The 23,627-nt window shown below is 43.6% G+C and overlaps 2 protein-coding genes across 3 annotated transcripts; both read right to left on the bottom strand.

Annotated features, from left to right (window-relative positions):
* Nucleotides 1-4,439: 4,439 nt before the first annotated feature.
* plekha2 (pleckstrin homology domain containing A2) lies at nucleotides 4,440-18,713 on the bottom strand. The gene is made up of 12 exons (XM_084360208.1): nucleotides 18,474-18,713; nucleotides 14,231-14,391; nucleotides 13,996-14,052; nucleotides 13,085-13,133; nucleotides 12,849-12,946; nucleotides 10,214-10,345; nucleotides 9,919-10,008; nucleotides 9,738-9,806; nucleotides 9,553-9,623; nucleotides 8,050-8,113; nucleotides 6,139-6,216; nucleotides 4,440-6,045 (listed from the first exon to the last, which is right to left on the bottom strand). The coding sequence occupies exons 2-12, from the start codon at nucleotides 14,369-14,371 to the stop codon at nucleotides 5,599-5,601; spliced, it is 1,296 nt and encodes a 431-aa protein (XP_084216334.1). The 5' UTR covers nucleotides 14,372-14,391; nucleotides 18,474-18,713; the 3' UTR covers nucleotides 4,440-5,598.
* A 2,162-nt stretch (nucleotides 18,714-20,875) lies between these two features.
* Nucleotides 20,876-23,544, bottom strand: LOC311261253 (uncharacterized protein). Of its 2 annotated transcripts, none has more exons than XM_084359743.1 (3): nucleotides 23,355-23,544; nucleotides 22,139-22,279; nucleotides 20,876-21,613 (listed from the first exon to the last, which is right to left on the bottom strand). In XM_084359743.1, the coding sequence occupies exons 1-3, from the start codon at nucleotides 23,401-23,403 to the stop codon at nucleotides 21,387-21,389; spliced, it is 417 nt and encodes a 138-aa protein (XP_084215869.1). In that variant the 5' UTR covers nucleotides 23,404-23,544; the 3' UTR covers nucleotides 20,876-21,386. The 2 variants fall into 2 exon arrangements, with proteins under 2 accessions (XP_084215869.1, XP_084215870.1); XM_084359744.1 differs by having other exon boundaries at nucleotides 22,139-22,252.
* Nucleotides 23,545-23,627: the final 83 nt, after the last annotated feature.

Genomic DNA, 23,627 nt, shown 5'->3' with positions numbered 1-23,627 from the left:
AACCTTCAGATCAGATCAATTAGTGGTTTAGTGGCGAGTAAAGAGGTTTTCCATCACAACACCGGCTCAGCGGGACGAGACCTCTAAAAACTCAACATACGCTTAAAGGTATGATCTGAAGATCTCAAGTGTCCGAGTGATATTCATCCACACGTTCAATACACTGATCACAGTCATCTATCAGCCGATTGGCAAACACATGGCTGATCTCTCTGGAGCAGCAACTCCCAAACTCACACTTTTAATCACAACTCTGATCAGCACAAGAGTCTAAGATGAAGTCGTTCCCTGTTTTATTTTTTACATAAACACAACTGACTGACTGTGACTGTGGGCTGAATCAATAATCCATCACATACACATAACAACTTGTAAACTTGCTCATCTTTCAACACGTGCAGTTCGATGGCATGTTAAAAGATACGCACAGATCATTGTTCCCGTGTAATGTCACACAGGTTTGGTCAGCAGACGGCACAAATATCCACAGACTCACCAAATAAAATCACATAAATTAAGAAAAACACTCAATTTAATTAGCTCTAAAGGTGCATGAGGTAGTTTTGAGAAGAATCTCAAACTCAGAAAGGACATTTTATGATAAATGAGGTAATAATACAAACTCAGATATATCTGGTACATTTCTATAATATAATAAACAAGCTGTCCTTCGAGGGGTCAGTCGGTTTGTTTATTCAGTTCATCAGTCGTGAAATTAACAATCCAAACCTACGTAGTGCACCTTTAAAAGAAGAAAAAGGATTCATAAATATTTATGGTAACTTCAAATTAACCAACAAAACTGTAAATTAAAAACCTTTTATTAATTTATTTATTAATTTATCTATTTATTGTTAATGACCTCTTGCAGCCCCTTGACGGCCCGGCAGTGGGCCGCGGTCCACACTTTGAACCACTGCTCTTTAAAAAGTGACTCTGAATCCTGGTTCAACCACGTGAAGCACTTTGTTCAATACTATATCATGTTATTATTATTAGAGCTAACCAATCATCGATATTGGGGCCGGTAACGAGTAAAAAATTCTGATATCGATAAATTGGCTGATTCCTTAAATATGGTTATCAAACACTGAAACATAAACTTTACTGGGAATTTTATAATTACAAAATTGTCCTCCGCATCGTTTTTCTGCCTCGTAATCTCTAAAAACAGTCATATATGCTGACACTGATATAGCTGATATATATCTGTGACAAGCCGATATCAGCCGACCGATATGTCGACTGGGCTGCTGAATAATTAAAACAGCTGGATAACATTTCATTCATCATAAAACTTTTGTCGCTATAACTTAAACTAAGCATCTTTTTTGCAGCTCACTAACTATAAATAAACACTTCTTCTGTTTAATGTAGTCAACAGTGTTTATTGAGTCCGCCCTTCTTCTCTCATGAGACCAATTGAGCCTCATTTTATTATTGTTGGGGCTTTTATTTTGAAGGTTACATACATGTAGGATGCATAGATGCACAAAACTGCATCATTGTCTGCACAAACCATGAAAACCCTTGGATGTTGTCATTGTTTTGCATCTTGCAGATCAATCCTCCATCCATTTTTCTTTCTGTTTTTGAGTTTCCTCCTGGCCTCCAGTCTGTGGAGAGTTACTGTCAGTTTGTGGAGGACTGCTTCATTAGCTCATGGCAGCATTCATGACAGCACCAAACACTGTGGATCATGAAGTGTGGTGTGTTGCAGCCCCATCTAGTGGCTTTCTTCTGCAAACAGGGAGAAATAACAGTGTGAACAGTGGGAAAAAAAAGCAAAGAAATCCAAGAGAGAGGAAGAAAACACAGCACGGTCGTCTTCATCTTATCCATGTTACGTGCCTGAACTGAAGCCGCCGAACGAGCAACAAAGCCTCGGCGCCCAGCTGCAGCGAGGGGCCTATATTTAGGATGTTAAAGTCAGCAGAGTGTAATGACATCAGAGAGGGAGACAGAGGGCAGGCTGGTGCAGAGTCATCCATGTGGGAACATTAACATTTAGAGGAGCAGTGTGTCTGCCTGCCCTCAGAGCTGCCTGTCACTCACAGGCGTCAAACTGAAGTGCTGCGTGACCTTTTACATTACGTCTGAGCAGAAAATCAACCCTCCGAGGCTTCTGTGTCGACGTGTTTTCAGACTTTTACCTCTTCATAGTTTCTCAGCCGGAGCACACGAACATGGCTGTGACACAGAATCAATGAAGAGAAGCTCAGCGGTGAATTATTGGTGCCAGTTTTTTTAGATCAGAGAGTTTATTTTGCACATATTCACATTTTCACATCCAGGTTTAGTTTTGCTCCGGACAGAAATGTGTTTTTTCTTCCTCCTAAAGTTGAATGTTTGAGCTTCTCTGTGCAGAGTTTGACACCAGAGGGTGTATTTCACATTTGTGCTCACTGAAAATCTAACTTTAAAGGATAAATTGTCTGCAAAATTCAGTCGTTATCTACTGATCGTCACGCCTCGTGGAAAGTCGGGGGAGGTTTTGCAGTCCACAAAACATTTCTGGAGCCTCACGGCAGAACAACGTTGCAGGAATCTCGTACAAAACTGAAGTAGCTGGGGACACATTGATTTGAAAAGACGTGAATTACACTCCTGACGCATGTTCGAGCTCATGCACCCACTTCAGACGGCTTTTAGCTTTTAGCTCAGCAGCCACTGTAAAGATTTTAGCTTTAAAAGGGTTTAAATAACATCTTTTCAAATCAATTTGGGATCTTCCTGAGATTTGGATTATGCTAGATGAGCTGTATGGAGGCATTTTATGATTTTCTCTCTGGTTTCTCTTCCATCTACTCCAGTTATTTAGGAGAGGGATGCAAAGTTGTTTTGCTCTGAAGCTCCAGAACTGATTATCACAGACGTTATTATTTACACCCTTTGAAAGCCGAAATCTTCATTATAGCTGCTAAAATAAATGTGAATTACATCTTTTCAAATCAGTTTTGGATCTCAGGGCTTCTGGAGACTTGGATTTCGCCTGACAAGCTGAAAGGAGACATTTTATGTTTTTATTCCAGTCATTTTATTTAAGATTTAAACCAAGTCCCGTCTACTTCAGTTGTTTAGGAGGATGTTGCAGCGCTGAATGTCATGTTTGGGTGAACTTATCCTTCAAGGCATAGATCAAAACTCTCTGGTGTGTGTCCGACCTGCTTGTGCAGAGTGAAAAGTACCAAGTTAAAGTTGTCTCCTGCTTCACTGAGTCTTTACATCACAAGTGTATACACTGAATATTTGGCCAGGATTGACTTCCAAACTATTTGTGATGTCACAAATCGAAGGCCCACTTTGTAAAGGATGAGTTCACCCAAACATAAAAAATGTAGTTTCGTGCCTGTGGAAGGTACGGTGAATGTTGTAGTCCACAAAACACTTCTGGAGCTTCAGAGCAAAACAACTTTGCATCCCTCTCCTAAATAACTGGAGTAGATGGAAGAGAAACCAGAGAGAAAATTTACATTTAAAACAAATCCCCAACAACTTCACTTGTTCAGGAGGATTCTGCGACGCTGTTTTGCTGCGAAGCTCCATAAATGTTTTGTGGACTACGAAACTTCAGCTGACTTTCCATCAGGACGGGCGGTGAGTAGTTAATGACTTAGTTTTCAATTGTGGGTGAACTTGTCCTTTAACACGTGCAGAGAGCATCTTTAACCTAACCGAACTTTCGTCACCACTGCTCCTGCCACATGCTCCTCTCGGTACCTAGAGGAGCTCCGTCTTTAACAGACTGAAAACTAATTTCACCACAGCTGACATTTCACAGGCTCTCAGGGCCTTTTCTACCTTAGTGACGCGGTTCAAACTGTTCAGTTGAAACACTTTACTCTCGCCGGTCCTGCAGCCACGCAGCTGCACGGGGAGGGCGGAGAGGGAAGTGGACGGAGGTCAGGACGCAGTCTGAGGCGTTTTACCTAATGGACCTTTGCACTGGATGTGTGAAACACTTCACTTAACACAGCCTCTGGGCACTATTGGCATGTTCATGCGTGTGCGAGCATGTGTCGAAGGCGGACAGTGTTAAAGGTCAAATACGTCGGCTGTGACCCTCGGCAGGCATTTGGACAGTTTTGCACTGGGGAGAGAAAACAAAGAAAAAAAACTTTAAAAGCCACGTTGCCATCGAAAGATCATTTATAAAACTCTTCCAAGAAAGTTTTTGTGATATCTTTAGTGTAAAATGTTGATTTACCTGTCGACCACTAGATGGCAGAGTCCACAGTGTAAAGCCAGACCAGTGGACTGCTTTTCAAAACGTTGCGCCTACATTACCCACAATGCAATTTAGCCCCTGGAGGCAATTTATCAGATTAAAAGCAGGCTTCATACACATGCAGTCGAGCTCTCAAAGACCTGTAAACACACTTTACTGTGTAAAATTGGAGTTACCCTTTAAAAAGTGATCAAAAACAATCCAAACAAAACAAAGAAAAAGCATCCTTTAATGTACAAGAGAGGAAATTAACATTACACGCAGAGAAACGAGGGCACACAGCTTCAGAAAACGGACACAGACACGAACAGGGTACCACGTCAGCGAGGCCTGGAGGTGAAACCTGAGAAGCGTTTGAAACGACCGTCGTACAACAACACAAAGTGTCTGAAGGCATCGTCTCAGGAAAAGCCGTGGAAGCCGACACACAAAACACAAACACAAGAAAAAAACAAAGAAAAGCAAAGTGCGGGAATTACAATTAAATTAACAGAAGTAGTGGCACAGGTTCCCCGAACGTAACGCCGCAGTAAGAAAATCACATTTACACAAAGCTGTCGACCAGCTGATCAGCTGTACTTTGATGCTGGCAAGTACATTCTGCTAACAAGTACCATCCAAACACTGCTGCTGTATTATTACGGTACCGCGTTAAAAAAAAGGAGTCACAGTTTACTGACAAATGATCGTTTTTTTTAAAAAAACCCTCCTGTTTTTAAAAAAATAGTCCAAACACTTAAAAAGCTGCTGCTGACTCCATCTTCCTCTTCTCCCCTCTGTCAGTCAGTTGGCATGTGTACCTTTTTTTTATTTTAATGAGAATTACAGGATACTTTCCCCCGATTAAATGTTAGTAATAAAATGCTTGTTAATTATTATTATGGAGAAAAGTTGATGTGCGTCTGAGAAAAGAGGGTTAAAAACACTGCTGGGCTCAAAAAGGAAGTAAAAATATTTAGTGAACAAAAGTTTGATTATAAAAACGTTGGATACTGTCGTGTTAAAAAAAGACTTTAAACACTTATGTATGAATACTTTAAGCGGGGGTGAGAACATGAGCTACATGTCCTGATGGGAGCCGAGTGCAACGGATTGAAAGCATGTGCCATAATTTGTCTGCAGGAACAATTAATAAAACGAGATTATTCAAGTTTTCTGAGGAAGTTGCACTAAAAAAACAGTCTTCTTCACAGGCGCCCCTCGGTCCTCTTCCAGCTGGGTGCATCCTTCGACCAGCAGGGGGCCCCAAACTCACGTCATGATACCGACGCAGACGTTCACAGTGTCACTTCATTAGCAGGGAATACTATTATTACCAGTCACATTCATTTTTTAAAGCAGGTACCAAACACTCGACGGACTTCATTGAACTAGACGTCAGTGGTCCGGATGCCGTCGTCATCCAGGCTGAAGGGGAAGCCGGTGTGAGGCTGAGGCTGCGAGCGGTGCCTCCGGCGCCCGCAGGCCACGTCTCCCGTGGCTGTAACAATCCCCAGTCCGCTGCTGGAAGCCGCTGGAGGCACGGTGGGGCAAGGGGCCGGGGTGGAGAGGGAGTTGGAGGAGGATGAGGTGGAGGAGGAGGTGGAGGAAGAGGAGAGGGAGGGCAGGGTGGGCACGGAGCTGAAGGCGCTGTCTTCGTCCTCCGCGTCCAGGATGGAGGGCTCGCACGACGGGACGGGCATCCAGGGCTGCCAGCCGGGGGCCACGGAGCAGGACTTGACCAGCGGAGGTCTGCGGTCATCGCTCTGCTGACCTCGAGACCCCAAGGAGGAATTATGACTTTTATAGTATGAGGACGCACGTCTGAATGAGAAACCCTGCAACGAGAGAGACAAACATTTCATCAGTCTTTTTCTTCTTTCTCCAAGAACACATAGACAGACAAGATAAACAGGAGGGATGACAGCTACCTTAGGAGGACCTCTGAAGTCCTGGATCTTCGTCTCAATGTCCCTGATCCAACCTTGCATCTCCTCTGGAGAGTCTGTCTGCAGAGAGGAATCACCAGAAGATAAAGCTTTGCAGAGCGACTGTAGTTGTTTGTCCTTCTGTAAAAGCTTCTAATCTGGAAAATCTCATGACATCAAAAATCGATTCTGCTAACAAGTAGTCTCTGTGTCACCAAAGACAGATGCAGCTTATCTCTCAGTAGGAGCGAGACGATGAAAGATTTTTATCACAGATCGCGATAAAAAACACTCACACAAGTTGATCATGGTGGATTTACATTATGGGGATGGTCGCGAATCGAGATAATCATGAATCTCCTCACATGAATGACTTGAAAAAGCTCTCCAGCTCGCTGACGTACAGACCTATATTGGTTTCCTGATTTATTTTGAATTAGCTGAGCCTGTCAACCACGTTGTGTCCCCATAAAAACAAGTTAAGTAAAGTAAAGTTAAGTTTATTTGTGCAGGAGGACTTGAGAAAAAAGATGTGTCCTCACTGTTCTGCAATAAAAATGTTTGTTTCCTAACAACATGTGAAGTTCAAGTGATTCCAGTGTGTTGGAGTACCATTTTATTTTTTATTTTTTAAAGTTTTAAGAATATATTTATGTTTATTGGGATAATATCATGAATTGCAATAATGCTGGACAGTGTAATTGTGATAGGAAATCACACCTGCTGCTGTAAAATACTTTACAATAATATAAAAGGGAAAGAAGCGGCTGTGTAGTCCGGTGGGACGGACAGCAGCAGAACAAACTGACTTATTACGTAACGTTTCATGTTGGCCTTGCCACCGAGCTGTTGGCTTTTTATTACGAAGAAATAAAGTGACGAGGGACGGTTGATAAATCTACTGAGCAGCTAAATGTGAAGGCTTGCATGTGCACTTGCTCGGTGTGTGAAAGGTTACTTCAAATGCAAATACACTGTTTACTCTTGTTCGGCTAATATTTGCCAAAAACCTACAGTCTCCGGCTCTTTCGGGAAATTTACTGAGCCTCTTCTAAAAATGAAAGTATACACTTATTTTTTACAGCACAACATCAGCAGGAAATAACAGGAGCAGCTTTGACAGTAACAAAAATACAGACTATCAGGACTGATAAATCAGCTGCTGTGAGCTCATCCCAGATGTTTCACAGGTGATAATGAGTTCAGCAGAAGAAATGTCTGAAGTCACCGTTTCATACTTTGTCCACTGGAAAGTTTTTCAATTTTTCTAAGCAAAAAAAAAAGCCAAACTTTGTGCAGCTTTTGTGTCTTTTGCGATATCAAACTAAATATTTGGGGGTTTTGGACGGTTGGTTGGACCGAACAAGCAACCTTTGAGTAACAGTTACTGTTTTTAGCTGGAAAAACAAATAACAACAGTTTATCTAATAAAGAAAACACTCATCAGTAGAAACATATGTGTCGCTAAATTCATAAAAATCACTTTGGTTTCCGCTCTTACGCCACGTTGATGTTCTCCTTTTAATCTATTTCTGTTTATGTCTTGTTGTTTCTTGCTTCCCTTTTTTTTCTTGCACACAAAAACAAAAACATTTGTGCTTGCAGTCTCTCTCTCTCTCCGTCTCTCTCTCTCTTTCTCTCTCTCTCTCCCCCAGCGCGACCCCTGCCGTCTCAGTCAGCTGGTCTCCCAGGGGGGGGTAGCTGGGCAGGATGTTATTGTTGGATGGCTGTGGCCGTTTCACAAAAACAAACTTTTCATGCTCCTAAAAACAGGAGCCTGTGCCACACATCAGCAGCAGAGCATTCACAGAAAAACAAGTCAAAACAACAGGACGGAGACACCTGGGAGCCTCTCCGCTCTGACGAACATGCAAACTGTAGCTTCTGATCGATCGGCACAACAACAAGACGTACCTGAATGTAGAAGGTCCGGGAGCCGGTGATGATCTCAAACAGGTTGTCTCTCAGCAGGAGATCCCTGACGGACAAACACAGAGGAAACGATCAGACTGTTATCACAGCAGCTAAAGGGAGGGCACGCTAGCACAGATCCACTATCTGTGTGTTTATTCCACAAATATATCTGTATTCATATCTGCGTTTGACTGTAAGTCGAATTGATTTTGTTGTGCCGACATCTCGAGATAACAAAGCACCATTTCTTGTGGTTTGATGTATTTCGTTATCTCTATAAATCCAGAGAGATAATGAAGCTGTTATCACGAGAAAACAGAAAGTAGTTTCCTCAAAATGTCTGTCAGAGATCAGCAGCGCCGTGCCAGCGTGCAAAGATGGCGTCTTGACGACTGTAGCGAACTGATTTTACTGGTCAATGCATCAGACTGTATTCAGTCTTGTACCATTTAAACACACTGTTCTGTTTACAATATTATTAAATCTCCATCTCAATCTGAAAAGTAAAAACAAGCATCACGTAACAATACTGTTGTTTCAGCGGTCCCTCACAGTAATTAGCCATCAAATCACGAGGTTAAACTAAAAAAAGCTCATAAAACTTCCGTAGCAGTGTGTGTGCAAGTAATTTTTCTTGTGACAAAAGATCTCATTGTCGTTATCATAAGAAAACGAGCTTTTTTCAATAATTAACTGTCGATCTCAAGATAACTGCATCGGAAATAATTGCACCTCCGGCCGTTTTTCAGCCTCCGTAGGATTTTTACAGGAAGTTTTTGGTCGCTGTTTTATTTTGTCACGGCTGCTTCAATTTATGTGTTCAGTTGTCATTCACACTCACCCATGTATACAAGCTAAATTAACATAGTATTTTAACCACAGACTGCACCGAAATAAATCAAATAATTAAACCTTTTTATTGCCCAGCGTTACAAAGACGAAGGTCAGTCTAACATGAGTCAGAAAAGAGTGGAAGGTTTTCTTTAATCAGCAGGAAAACACAAGCATCTGTTCAACTTGTGCGATTTCTCTTCTGATAGTCCAGTGTGATTGTGCAACGCCAGAGGAGAAGGCCCAAATGAAAATAAAGTTTGTTTGAGGTTTCTATGCTGAAAAGCCATCTTGGCCCGTTTGCATGTACTTTTGAGACGGTCCCTAACTTTCAGACCGCCAGTTTCCATCTACTGTCGAGTCGTGCACGGCGCCAGACTTCAATATAGATCACAGATTTAAAAGATTACAAGTTAAAAAACAACATCTGTGCAACATGAGTCAAGCTGGAGCTCTTACTGGATGACAGTTCTGGGAAACACTAACGCAAGAATATTGACAATGTCTGAATATCTTTAATATGTCAACGGCAACCTATGTTTTATTTTATTTATTAGGATGCTGTTAGTCGTGTAATCTGTTCTTATCCAAATATTCGTATACGTTTACATCTGTACTAGAGAGACCAGATGGAGAAAAGGTCAAATGTTGGGAGATTCACGTTCGACTCACCCGGACTTGACGAGACACTCGTGGACCTTCTGAATGTCCCTTAGTGGAACAGCTCGGAGAGGATCCTTATCCTGGGACACACACACACACACACACATTTCAGACATGGACGGACAAAAAAACCACAGTCGCCGAAAATAAACACCAACATGTGAGAGACAAACACAACATGTCCGTCTGCTCACCATCTCAGACTTGTAGTAACTGACTGCGTTGTCATCCAGGGTGAAAAACCTCCTCTTCCAGCTCTTCCTCTGAAACAAACGCACATTTCACATTTCAGTTTCCACATGCAGCTTTTTCTTTTTCTTTTTCTTTTTTTAATTCAAGCACAGAGAATCAGCTGCTAGCAGCTGGTTAACTCACCACATTTCCCTGTTTGACACAGTAACCCGACCTCAGCACGCCTGGCCTGCTGCCCTTCCTCTCTCTGCCGTCTGTGTCTTCACCCTCGTTCTGAAACGTTTCATCATAACCGTCCTCATTATCACCATAACGATCACTAACCGCCCTCTTCTCAATGTTTCACATTACACGCAGGGTGGTTTTCAATGACGAATGATGTCTTACTTAACAGATAAAAGTGAGTCTCATTCACGCAAGTCCTGCCGGTGTCACCCTTGGCGTCGTCATAGTAACCACAGCTTCCTCTATACATTACCTGGATGGGAGTGTGCACCACCACGCCGCCGATGATCTCAGCCTTGTAGGCCAGCTGCCTCCTCCCTCTCTGAGTGTCGTTGATTACTGCGGTCACGTCGGGCCGCGGATGTGCAGGGCCGGACTTAGGAACCTGTCAGCACAGTAACGAAGAGGATTACGTCAACGGACGTTACATCAACCAGCAGAGAGCGGAGTCTTCCAGTCTGATTTTTAACAGTCCGGATGTGATGTCTTTCGTAAAGAGGTCATGTCATGCTAATGATCAGGTTCATACTTTTATTTGGGGGTCCTGGTAGAATAGGTTTACATACATTCATTTCCAAAATAACACATTATTTCTCTCATATGGTGCACTGCTGCAGCATCCCTTCACACACTGTGTCTTGACCGCTCCGTTTTAGCTGCAGAGTGAGACATCTCACCTCTGTTCAATCTTTGGTGAGAGTTGCACATGCACATTACTTAACGGGCAGGATGTAGCCAATCAGAGGCAGAGTAGGGCGGGACATGCCGAGGAAGGTAGTGTGATCTAAAATAACTGTACGTCACCATGTCGCACGTTTGCATGATTTATTCCTCGTCACTAGTTTGTCAAGTAAAAAATGATGTATTGTTGTTAGCAGTGTTGGCTCAGGCATGTGTGAACTGACCAATCAGAGCAGACTGGGCATTCAGGAGGGAGGGGCTTAAAGAGACAGGAGCTCTAACAGAGCAGCACTGGACAGTGTGAGTAAAACTGATGTGTTTTTTGAGCATTAAAGCAGGTAAAGCTATTCTAGAAGTAACCCTAAATAAAGTTATGAAGCTGAAAAATGTCCATAATACTTCTCCTTTAAAGTAAATGTGGTCCAGAGGCGTAAATTGAAGGCCTCTGCTTTAGGAAGCATTTTTTAAACACAAGCGTTCATTGAGGCCACGAGAGCTCAGAAAAAAGGCGGCAGCGAAGGCCTCCCATCAAAGGGGGAAGTGAGAGAAAGAGTGAGCGGCGCTGCTTCCTGTGTCAGTGTGCAGGTGAGAGAAGAAGAGAGACACTCTTCTGTCATCTGCCGTCATGACCGATGTGTCTGTCGCCTCGTGGACACGCACACAAATACAATGCAAATTTTCCAACTTGATGTGCGTCGCATGTTCATGAACACACTCAATGGTTTTTTGACACCTCGACCACAGTGACGTATGTGCCAACAGTCACATTCATGCACATTCACAATTTCCTCATTCAGCAAGTGTGTGAGGGGTATGTGTGGGCAACGTTCAAGCATGTCTCGGGCCATAAGGCCGGGGGGGGGGGGGGTGAGTCACTCACTGTATTGTTTGCACTTACGTCCTGTGTCTGCGTATGTACGTACTGTATTATATGTAGTTATTTTGCCTCTTTTGTCAAAAACAAATCCCCCACGGGACCAAAAACATTAACCCTGAATCGTTCACGCCCGCCCAGACCAAACTGGTTTCAGTCACAACACCGCAAACTGGAGCTTCCTGTCAAATCCCTTATCAATAACTGCTAAGTTAGGCTTTTTTCTAACCACACATGAGACAAAGGTGTCAGTTTCTCATCATCTTTTTTTATCGACTTCATCTCTGCTGTTGATACTATTGCAGCCTGGTTTATCATTTAACGTCACAGCTTGGTGCAGAAACTTAAAGCGTAAAGAGCTAAAACGAGATCTCAAAAATTGCAGGAAGGTGATCTGCGAGTCACTGAAGCAACTTCTGAGATACATTTAGCAGCGCTGGACTGAGCAAACTGTGAGCAAGAAGTGTTTTACTCCCGATTACCATACAGACACTGAACGGCTGCATGAGGGAACACTTGTTGCTTTTTTTAGATCTACTATCTGGTGTTGTAATAAAATGATTTGCTGCTGCTTACACTAACGTACTGCAGGACCCAGAAGTCTGAGATCACTAGTCAGCATACTTCTATTTTAGAGTACTTTTTCTGTTTGAGGTCGCTTCTGTGTCTCTCGGGGAACTCAGCTTGATGTATTGATCTTCTGAAGGTGTGGTCACTTTTGGTTTTATGCTTTGGATGCAACTCATCCAGTTTCTGCAGAGTGTTTGACGCAGCTCGACATGAGAAACCTCGAGTTTAGCCACGATTGGATGCTGAGAAAGACCCTCTTTGCTTGCAGTAATAATTTGACTTCTGACACTTTTGCTTAGTTCTGATGCCGTTTTCCGCCTCTATCACAACGCTACTTGGTGTGAAGCAGATCAGCCGGATGGTTCTCGAGATGTGCGAATAAGATCGAAACAGCCAGACGGAGATTCTCGGCATTTATATTTAGATTTGTTGCTGACTTAGAAATAGTGCAGGATCTTACATATGTCTTCCTCATTTTGCATGTGATAACATTACTGTTTTTTCTTTAAATGTCTCTGATCCTCAAACTTTGATTATGTAAAAACATTGAAGACTTTCAATGTGGGCTCAGACTTTTGGACCTCACTGTATCTTGTATATTTTCCGTGTTTATAAATTGTTTGCTGTACTGCCTGTAGTGTAAAGTGTGTGTACTGTGTTTCTGTTGTACTCGAAGAGAAAAGTCCACTGAGATGGACAATAAAGTCAATCGATCCATTAATCAACATCTGGTGGGAACAGTACGCGTCTGTGTTGCACTCACAGTGATCTTGCTGGCCTTGTTGAGAGCAGCCACCCACTCCCTCATGTCAGTCGCATCGTTGGCTTGGAGGAAGTACCGCCGGGACACGGCATTGATGACTGTAAAAATAGACATCGATTCCGTGAATATCCACAATAACCACATTATAACTTTAATCACATGCCTAAAATAAAATTAACACCACTGTGCCCGACTGCAAGAGCATGACTCAGTGTTTCCCCCCGAATGAAACTCACCGAAGCAGAACTCTGTCTTCGGCTTTTGCTTCGCTGTCGCTTCACTCACCTGAGGGGAGGAGGAGGAGAGAGGTGGTGAGAGGAGGAGAGAGGAGACAAGAAGAGGAGACAAAAGGAGAGGAGAGAGGAGACAAGAAGAGGAGACAAAAAGGAAAAAAGAAAAGACAAGAGAGGAGACAAGGAAAAAAGAAGTGACCAAAAAAAAGGAGATAAAAGGAGAAGAGAGGGGAGACACAAGGAGAGGAGAGAGGAGACAAGAAGAGGAGACAAAAGAAGAGGAGGGAGGAGACAGAAGGGAACAAGAGAGGAGACAAAAGGAGGGGAGAAAGGAGACAACAAGAGGAGACAAAGAGGAAAAAAGAAGGGACCAAAAAAAAGGAGATAAAAGGAGAAGAGAGAGGACACACAAGGAAAAAAGAAGAGACACTAGGCGAGGAGAGAGGAGACACAAGCAGGGGACGAAACAAAAGTAAAAGAGGAGAAAAAAGGAGAACACACAGGTTGACAAAGGTAAGAGAGAGACGAGGAGACAAAAAGGCGACGGGACAAATAGAGAGGAGAAATATTTCATATCTTGAACGTCTCCCTGGCTCGGGGTGTCCGGGGAGGAGCTGTCAGCGCTGCAGAGCACTGAAGCCAGATGTCATTATCTGTGGTGAGCTCAGCGAGCGCGCTGACATCTGGAAAACTTCACAAAGTCTGCTGCTGCATGTGACCGTTGACTAGAAACGCAGATAACTCCGATCGGGGGGGGGGGGGGGGGGGAGATATCTGCGCTCTCGATTTGCATGTTTCTATTTGCGTGCGCTCTTGTGAATTCCTGCGTCCACGCTGCGGACATGCTTGTAGTTCACAGGACATTATGTAACTACAAACCCACAAGCACAGGGAGGCGACAGGCAGCGGTTTACCTTGGAGATGTAGGTTAGTTTCAGGCTGCCAACATAGCTGGCTCCACTCTGCAGGTTCTGCATGCAGAAACACAAACACACACACTCATCATTGGCTCAGAGTCCAAGGTTACGCTGCTCCTATTGGTCAATTTCACTTCCTCTAATTGTTTTGCTAAAAAGCGAGTGTCATGCATGCATGTGTGTGTGTGTGTGTGTGTGTGTGTGTGTGTGTGTGTGTGTGTGTGTGCAGCACCTGAGGGTTGTCCATATACCACAGCAGAGAGTTTCCCTGCGTGTCGAGGATGAAGTATCGCCTCTGGAAGCGGCAGCTGTTCTCCTTCTCCTCGATGTCCAGGAAGCCGCATACACGGTTCAGCCGGTCCACGTACGGCATGCTGCTGCTATCACATATCACTGGAGACGCACAGATGGACAACAGGAGGACGAAATGTAAAGAGAGCAACAGACTCATGGGACGGACAAGGGCAGATGTGGAGGATAAACCGTCTTTCATTTAATGTTCGAACACACACACACACACACACAGAGGAGAGGGAAGAAAGAGACCCGCTTGCACTCAGCAGTTTTTCATGTGACGTGATTGAGGCTGAGCAGCAAACCCCGAAGCCCGAGGCTGAGCTGAGGCCCTCCACCACAGCCAAAAATTACAGACTGCACTCAAGATCTGCACACACGCACATTTCCACTGGCCAGAGAAGAGAGGGAGGGAGGAAAAAGAGGAGAGGAGTGGGGAGAGAGAGAGAGAGAGAGATGCATTCATTGAGATGATGCCATGCGTGTGAGTCACTGAGCTGCTGACAGACTGAATGATAGCTCCGACAGTCATTCAGCTCAGACGCTCAGGTATGCCGATGAGATTTCGATAGCTTTTGAGCTTTCCAAGATAACTTTATCCCTGGCAGACATCTGTACATAAAAGTGTTTTTTTATGGTTTGAGGGAGGGGGAGTCAGAGGCCTGCTGGCAAATAATCTCGTCCTCTTTATGAACTTTGAGTCGTTTCCACTGTCGTTTCTGTTGCATCCCTGCAGGATTAATGTGAAGTAAGATGCACTGGATGCAGATGTTCCTCTTCATTAAGTCGTCACTTTTCTCTAAACTTGAATTCACAGAAAGGACTCGAGTGTAACGTCGCCACAGAAAGGTAACATGTTGGCTAACTGGGCGAACATCTGTGACCGATTTCCTTTCTCATAAGAACAAAAAATTACTAAGTAAGTGACAGTCAAAACAAAATATACTGACGTACTGAGCCCTCTGCCAATGTTTTTATAGGACTGTCTTGGCTTCAAAACTCTTCTGGAGATGGAAAAATATCACAATTTCCATGAAAACATTCACACTCAACACGCAGACAAACAGATAAACAGCAGACACGCAGGCGGCATCTTTACGTCCTGTGAAGCTATTTTTAGATTCTGCACGGCGAGACAAATACTTCATTTTGAAACCGCTTTCAAAAAAATTCGGTGAGCTGACGATGCATCAGTTGTGCAGCAGCACTTTGCCACTGACATGGAGATGTAAACTTCTGCAGAAAGTCTGGGTGTAATGGAAAAATCAGATGATGCCACACAGATACTGTACCAACACTCAGACTGGCACATCACACATCACCACACACACACACACAATGAGAAAACATCTGGATTATCCATCAGCAGTGACGCCGTGGCATCTGTGCTGAAACTTTAGACCGTCTTGGGCACATTAATATGAGATTTGACATGCAGCAGGCTAACACACACACACACACACACACACACACACATATCCATTGCAGTGTGTATATGTGATGGGAGAACACAGTGTTCAGATCACAGCAGTGATATCAGTGTCATTGCCTTTTTACCACATCCAGGGCAGCGAAGTGAAACCCACCTACACTCAGTTTACACATCTGCTTTTATCGGTGTTACCGCTTTCCTGATTAACAGAAACGGATTCAAACACACGTCAATTTTTTAACAAAAGACATAATAACAGAGAGCGAGCGGAGTCGAGGCAGGACACGCCGAGATATCTCGACTTTGAGTGAGACTGAAGCATCTGACGTGAGACCCTCCCTCCCTCCCTCCCTCGCTGCCGGGTGAACGTGTCTCTAAACGCCACATATTTAAGACTTGAGGACATTATGGGGCTGACTGTACTCCCTTTGACATGCAAAATCTGTGGAATACCCCTTTAACTTAGAGCTGAAACCAATGAATCAATATGATTCATATTATTGATGCATGTCAGTATAACGTCAGTGTTGTAGGTGGTCGGGTAAATCCACTTTAAACACCTTCCTGTTCGTGTTCTTACTCTCAAACATCTCTGCATGCCCCACATTTTAGGGACTGTACACAAGTTATCAGTTTTTCTCATCCCACTCATATCTCATTTCATCCTCGACTGGAGCTGCCGCTGCTCGTTTTGGTTCATGTGGTGATCGACTGTGATGATAAAGCCCTCCGAGGCACCGGCTGACATCGAGAGTCGAGCCGCCGGGTATCGTCGTCGTCGTCGGCCGCCCCGCTGCTCCACCGAGAGCCTGTTTCACTACGTTGTGTGACGTGTGATGAAAAATAAAGATTATTCTGCTTCAGATGAAATGCGGTCGTTTATGTGATGATTAAATGAGTAGAAGCATTCAATGCTGGTTTATAATCTTGATCAGGGGTGTAAATCGCAAGTTTCGTCGAGATATGATATCATATAGATTCTTTGGACGACGATACGATATTTGCCGATATCACGAAGTCCTGCGATCGATATGAGATGATATCAAACGTCCATTTAACACGATCAGTCACATTTATATCAACTGATCTATATCGATCCGGATCGTTGCATCATTACACCCATAAAAACAGTCTGTTAAAAGCTTTTAATAGAGGTGTGAATGACCATCGCAGTCGGTGTCACAGTCTACAGTCATCACATGTTTTTATGCAATATATTAATTTGGAAAGTGAAATAAGAAAGTGAAACAGGCGAGTAGAGGCAGGACGAGTACGACAGTACTTTTATTCACTTTATGTACTTACATGGTCAGCTGTGAACATTAAAATGTTGAAATACTTCTTCAGTATTTCTGGTTTTCATATCAGAATACAAGCTGTCTCATATCATGTCCCTGTATATCTCAGGAGGGCGTTAGCTGTCGGGATAAAGCTCAGTAAACTGTGTAATAATGAAAATCCTCTCTCTATATGAAGCTCAGTAAACCTGAGTATTTCCATCTTCTGCAACGATACTTCCACTTCACTACATTTTGGCGGCACTTCATCTTATCTGATAACTTCAGTCTCTAGTCACTTTGCAGCCTGTCTGCTGCACCACAGCACCGACAGGTGACACGCAGTTTACACGTCAGGGCTGCACAATTAACTGCAAAATAATCAAGATCTCAATATGACTAAGTGCAATATCCAAATCTCAAGAGCTACAGTTAATATATGAAGGTAAAATGTTTCATAAAACTGTGTTTTAATGTAAATGCAAATAAATGTGGTGCTGCAGAGACGCTCTGACCTACAAACCTCGTTCTCCAGATGTAATAAAACATGTTTGTTGCCACATCGTCATGATTTTACTAGTTTTTCTATAACAATAAAAACTGTGATGTTAAATTTAATCATCCATATTTATCGTGAATTATATCGCAATCGCAATATCTGTCGAAATAATCGCAACAACTAAATCGTGTCAAATGTACTTTTATTTGTACTTTTGATACTTAAGTATTTATTTAACTGGGTGGCAAATAAACTCAGGATAGCTGTTTGTATATTTGTTGTAAATAAAGTTGAGAATTTCTTGAAATAATATGAGTTAAAAGAAGAAAAGTGAGAAAAGAGGGGCAGGGATACACAAGTTTAACTTCTACCAACTCCTCTTCAGTCATTCATTCATTCAAGTACACTTAATATCAGATACTTTAAGACTTTTACTCGAGTACTGTATCTATGGGTAATATTTAAGCATTACATCTTAACTTTTGCTCACACAGGACTTTGAGATGTTCTTAAAACTCTGCACAAGGCAGATGAAACACCTCAAAGTTGGGCATAAAAACTGAATATCTTCGTTTGATGGAGCAGAAAAAGCAGTTTGTAGCAGAGACTCTGTTCTCCGGACACTTTCTGAGCTCCTCTGTGGCGACAGCTGGATGTTCACAGTGTTGCACCACATCAGCAGCAGCGCAGACACGAGTCTCACGCCACTGAATGATTTAAAAGTTTTAAAAAAAGATCGAAGAGAAAAGTTTAAAAATATGATGCGGGGAAGAGAAAATATACTCAGCGACACCTGACGGATTAGTTCAGCTCAGATGATCCGCACTGACTCACCGGATCCAACGACTCCTCGGCCCTGCCACACCTACTGTACAGCACCAGCACACACACACAGACATGAGGCAACACACACACACACACACACACACACACACACACATGCATACAGTGCCACTGTCGACCGACTACTTACCCTGCTGTGGAGAGTCAGTGTGCGCCACAGCCAGCGCCCCGCGCAGCTCCGAAGCGGCGGAGAGCAGAGAGTCGAGTCCGGGAAACGCTCTGGAGCATAGTCAACCAAAAGTCTGAGCAACTTCCACAATCAGCGCGCATTAACGAGGGCCGGCGTGCACCTCACTCCCACACACCCGTCTGTTTGTTTGTGTGATCGGATTACAGAAGACTTGTCTTTTTTCCGGGTTGGTCGTTTCGGGTTATTAGAATAAACCAGCCCCGGATGTGATCTATGCGTCCTCTCGGCTCCGGCCGGGTCCTCCTCCTCCTCCTCCTCCTCCTGCCACTGCTGCTGCACTCTCAGAAGAGAAGAGGAACTAAACCGGAGGTTTATTTATTTTTATTTCAGACAGGAGAGGCGAAGCAGCTTCCTTACATTTATTTCTGACCTGCGCAGTAACTTCTCTCCAGCGGCTCCGTGCGCACATGTCACCAAACGCACTTTAGCTGAATCCACTTCATATAAATGCGCAGATACCAAAACAGAAAGTGGCGTGAGACTGGACTAACAGGAACACAGTGGAGAATAGTGTCACTCATTCACCTGTCAGGTGAGGTGACAGGGTGATGATGTGTCAAATAGAAACACTTCCTGCACTTAAAGAGGTCAAATTATGCTAATGTTCAGGTTCATATTTTTATCTGAGGGTCCTGGTAGAACAGGTTTAGAGACTTTAATTTTCAAAAAACACATTATTTTTCTCACATGGTGCATTGCTGCAGCGTCCCTTTACACTTTGTGTCGCGAACGCTCCGTTTTAGCTACACAGTGAGACATCTCGCCTCTGTTCAATCTTTGGTGAGAGTTGCACAGGATGTAGCCATCAGAGGCAGAGTAGGGCGGAGTCATGCCGAGAGAGGTAGTGCGATCTAAAATAACGCCTACACTAAAAAGTCTACATGCAACCATAAATCAGCCTTAGCTGCTAACTGCTGCTAACGGTAACTGCCTTTAGCTAGTTAGCTCTGTTAGCCGTGCAGCTAGCAGTGCCGACCGAGAGGCTTGAGAACCAGGGCTCTGTTGTCAGGGCTAGCTGATTAGCATGCCAACTTCAATAGGCCGTATTTCTTTGCAACACGATACACCGACGTCTTGTTAACAGAACTTTTATTTATTTATATTCCGTCTGTTGATTTGTGAAAAAAGTTACATATTTAAACATTTTATTGATTCAACTGTTCAAATTTATTTAAGATATTGCTTGTAATTGTTGTTCCAAAGCTTTCTTTACATTGTCAGCTGCATCCGGTGAAGAAATACTGAATCAATTTATGTATTTTTGTCGTCTAAAGCCTAAAAATGTTTTCTGAAAAAAATAACAAGCCTTAAAAGTGCATTATGTAAGAATTTTAGCTTAAAACATAAAAAAAAACCTTAAAGTATCAAAATTATATATAAAAAACCACATGAATCTGATTCATTATAATTAACTTGGCCTCCTGTTTACCGCTGATAATCATTTTCTGAGATTCTCGGGTTCGGTTTTAACTCGTGCAGCAGATGACGTGAGAGCGTCAGCCGTGATAGATACCGCGAAGCAAAACCTCTGAGCAAAGCAAAACCACGGCAGCTCAAACGTGTATCAGTTTCATCTTACAATCAGAGAGAAGAAACACACGAGGGACGCATTAAACCTGTGGGGTGTTACAACAGGTGCAACATGGTCTGCAGCTTCAGCAGTGCATCTTATTCTCTGCACATATTTTCTGTTTTTATGTTAAAATCTTAATATTCAAAGTAGCAACTTCAACATCAGACAAAGATGTGCAAAACCCCTCAGATTCTGTCCGGTTCAAATACAAAACACAAGTGTTGCTTCACTGTTTCTCCACCTTTACACAAAGGTGACCACATATTGAGTCCTTTAATGAAACAGAGAGATCTGAGAGGATGAGCTGACCTGACCTCCTGGTTTCGGCACTAAAGTCTCGTCGACGGGAGTTTGCACGCATGTACAGCGCTGCACTTGAGGTGCCGAGCCCGTCACCTCTGTGAGTGAAAACGCAAACATCTGCATTTACGGGAATTATTGTTTTTTTTTTTTCTTTTAGTTACATTTGTGGCCGGTTAAGAGGAAGTGGTTGCACGTCATATGACCTGCATGAGGAGGGAGACTTACCTCGCTGATTTCATATCCTGTGGCGACTGCACAGGATTCATCTTACACAGCTGCAAGAAGGAAGTTTCCACATACGCCCCTGTTTTCTGCAGTAAAGCCGTCAGACTGTTTTCTCTCTGTGCGTCTTTGCAATCAGGGGGCATTAACATAAACACAAATTCCTTGTCTCTGGCTTTTTAAAGGTCAAGTGTGGGATGACAAATGTCAAGGTGATCTTACCCACACGACACAAACACGAAAATAAGGGTGTGATTGTATCTTTATTCAGATTAGCTTGCATGCACAAAGAAAATGAACAATTCAAGCACTAAACAACTCGTGATTACAACATTTTGCAAAGATTGTGGTGTTAAAATACTCAGTAAGCTTTTTTTGCAAGAGCTTCCTACTGAGGAAGCACCTATCGAAACCACACCCGAGTCCCACCAGCTCCACCATAACAATGGGTAAGCGTACTTCACTTTGTACACAATTATTCACCACAAACACTCTCAGGTTCACGGGTCGCTTGAGAGCTGAAAGTGAACACACCACTAAAGACAATGAGGTTGCTATTTAGGTCAATAAAAGGCGTTGAGTAGAAACTTTTGTATTTATCAGACAGAAACACACTTCTCTGTCTTAAACCACTTGAAAATCTCTCCGCCGCTCTGATCCTTTTTTTGTGAATCTAGATTAAAAATCTCAAACGGACGATATAAATGACTGGATTAAACAGACACGGGGGAGGGCGATGGATGTGAAGGAGGCGTTCACAGCTGACTGAAGGCCACGCGCAGCAGCACGGCCGTGACCAGCAGGACGGGACTGGAGGCCAGAGCCCCGACGCCGTTGTGGTTGTGGTGGTGGTCCCCGTGGCTGTGGCTCCTGTGGGGCCCGTTGCAGTCGTCGCCGAAACAGCACTCCATCTTGGCTCCGGAGCTGCCGCCGTGGGCCTTGTCGCAGAAGCCCTTGTACGTGCACGACTTCATCACGGTGTCTGGGAAATGAGAGCGAGACGGAGAAGGGGTTACGCGTGATGCCGGCAGACGTTCACAGTTTAAATCGCTTTGAAGTGATTGAAGGCTGAGTGCTAACTTGGTATGACGCTTTGAACCCGATGAACTCCCTCCCACACTCTCACTCTTCTCTCTCTCACACACACACACACACACACACACACACACACACACACACACACATATGGGCATACAGAGGTCTGTGGTTGTCTTTAAACTACCGGGATGACATCCAGAAAAACCTCAGATGACGAGAGGCTGGCTTTATAATCACACATCCTCACACACACACAAACAAACAGACAGTAACATGTTCACTGTAAATCATCTTCTTTGACTATGGAAACATGTGAGCGCTCTTTTAACGGCTGCCTCGCAGCAGCTGTCGGTGTAATGCTGACCTCTAGTGAAGCTTAACAACACTGGATTCAACCAAATCAAACGTGTGTTTTTGCATGTTTTTCTCCTGTGTGTGTGTGTGTGTGTGTGTGTGTGTGTTCACTCACTGGGTCCTGTGATGGTGGAGCAGGCGTCGGCGTACTGGGGGCAGGAGGTGGAGCCCTGCTTGTTACAGTCCTCTTCATTGGACGCCACGCATGTGTGACATTTGAGCGCCTGGCCTTGGCAGACAGAACAAGGGAGAACACCTGACATGAGATTAAGCATGCAGTGTATTCACAGGCAGGTGTGGGCATTCAAACACACGCACGCACGCTTGCAGGTACGTTGAGCTGAGATCCACACATGACTCAGACACATTGACACACAATCAGAGCTGCAATATGTGACAAGAAGCTGTTAGATGTGGCAAGAATTAAGGGGAAACTCCGATTCAACACATGAAAGTGCAGAGGAGTTTTCTGAAAACAGTAGGAAGGTGTGTTGTCATCTGATAAATATCCTCCAGTGATGTCACTTTGTGGCTAAGCTGCATTGTGGGTAATGAGGGCAGAAGTTGTGAGGGCTACTTTAAAATACCATTACAATACAGCCTGTTAAAAATGAAGTCAGTAATCCAAGTATCACAATATCAAAGTAATCTAACTTTCTGTTACTTTACCTCAATACCAAACCAATACAATTAAAGACGAGAGAGTAATAAGATTATTTTTATTTATTCTGATCTAGTTTAGAGTGATTTGTTTTTAAATTGAATCCTGTCAGTATCTTTTTTTTCTGTAACGTCAATGGAATAAATTTCCCTTTTTGTTTTGGTATCCTAAGTACATAATCCCATTACTTGTATCCTGTTACTCCCCCAGCCTGAGTGTGAGCTGTCCACTGATCTAACATTGCACTTCATTACCCACGATGCAGCTCAGTCACTGAGTGACATCATTGGAGCCAATTTATCAGATTACACGCAGCTTCCTCTGGAGCCACAACAAGCATCATACTACTTTTTTTTCCACATACGCAGGAGTTCTCCCTGTAAACACACTTTAATGTGTAAAGTTGGTGGAGCTACCCTTTAAGTTTTATCCAGCATGCAGGCTGAATTTATTGACGATTACGCCGACACATGCGTCATCCAAACCTTGTGATAGAAGGAAAATATCACCCCAAAAACATTCAAGAAAAAGAAAAATGAATCTTCCACACGGTCTGCTTCGAGGACAGAAAGGATCCCGGCTCCTGTGACCTCTGCCAGCTGCTAATCAACTCGATCCGTCCCCGCTGCTGAAAAACCCCAAATCCAGGTTTGTTTGTTGAAGAACTTACTGTGGCAGGCCAGAGAGACGAACAGCAGCAGGACGAGAGAAGTCTTCATGGCTTCAAGATGGCTGATGTGTCACTGCGTCTTCAAGAGTCCAGAGGAAGAGTGGACGAACTGAGAGGAGGCTCTGATGGAGGCAACACTGGGGGGTTGTCTGAAGGCATTAAGGTCTTATCTCTGTAATCTGCATCTATGCTGCACCGCCAGCATCCTGTGGTAATGGACTTAACAAAGCGAGCTTTAACAGGGAGACGCAAGAGTGTTTTCAAGGTATCAGT

This window comes from Pagrus pagrus (assembly GCF_965226575.1).
Source record: "Pagrus pagrus genome assembly, chromosome: 8".
Taxonomy (NCBI): Eukaryota; Metazoa; Chordata; class Actinopteri; order Spariformes; family Sparidae; genus Pagrus; species Pagrus pagrus.
This window is presented reverse-complemented; position numbering and strand designations above follow the sequence as displayed.

What these genes read in the sequence shown, in the direction of transcription:
- plekha2 (XM_084360208.1), bottom strand. Translation starts at nt 14,371, where the DNA reads ATGCCGTACGTGGACCGGCTGAACCGTGTATGCGGCTTCCTGGACATC. An exon ending in GAAGACAGAGTTCTGCTTCG is followed by an intron (nt 12,947 to 13,084) that starts GTGAGTTTCATT and finishes CTATTTTTACAG; the next exon opens with TCATCAATGCCGTGTCCCGG. An exon ending in ACTTCAGAGGTCCTCCTAAG is followed by an intron (nt 6,046 to 6,138) that starts GTAGCTGTCATC and finishes CTCTCGTTGCAG; the next exon opens with GGTTTCTCATTCAGACGTGC.
- LOC311261253 (XM_084359743.1), bottom strand. Translation starts at nt 23,403, where the DNA reads ATGAAGACTTCTCTCGTCCTGCTGCTGTTCGTCTCTCTGGCCTGCCAC. An exon ending in CGTCTCTCTGGCCTGCCACA is followed by an intron (nt 22,280 to 23,354) that starts GTAAGTTCTTCA and finishes ATCTCATGTCAG; the next exon opens with GTGTTCTCCCTTGTTCTGTC. An exon ending in CTCCACCATCACAGGACCCA is followed by an intron (nt 21,614 to 22,138) that starts GTGAGTGAACAC and finishes CTCATTTCCCAG; the next exon opens with ACACCGTGATGAAGTCGTGC.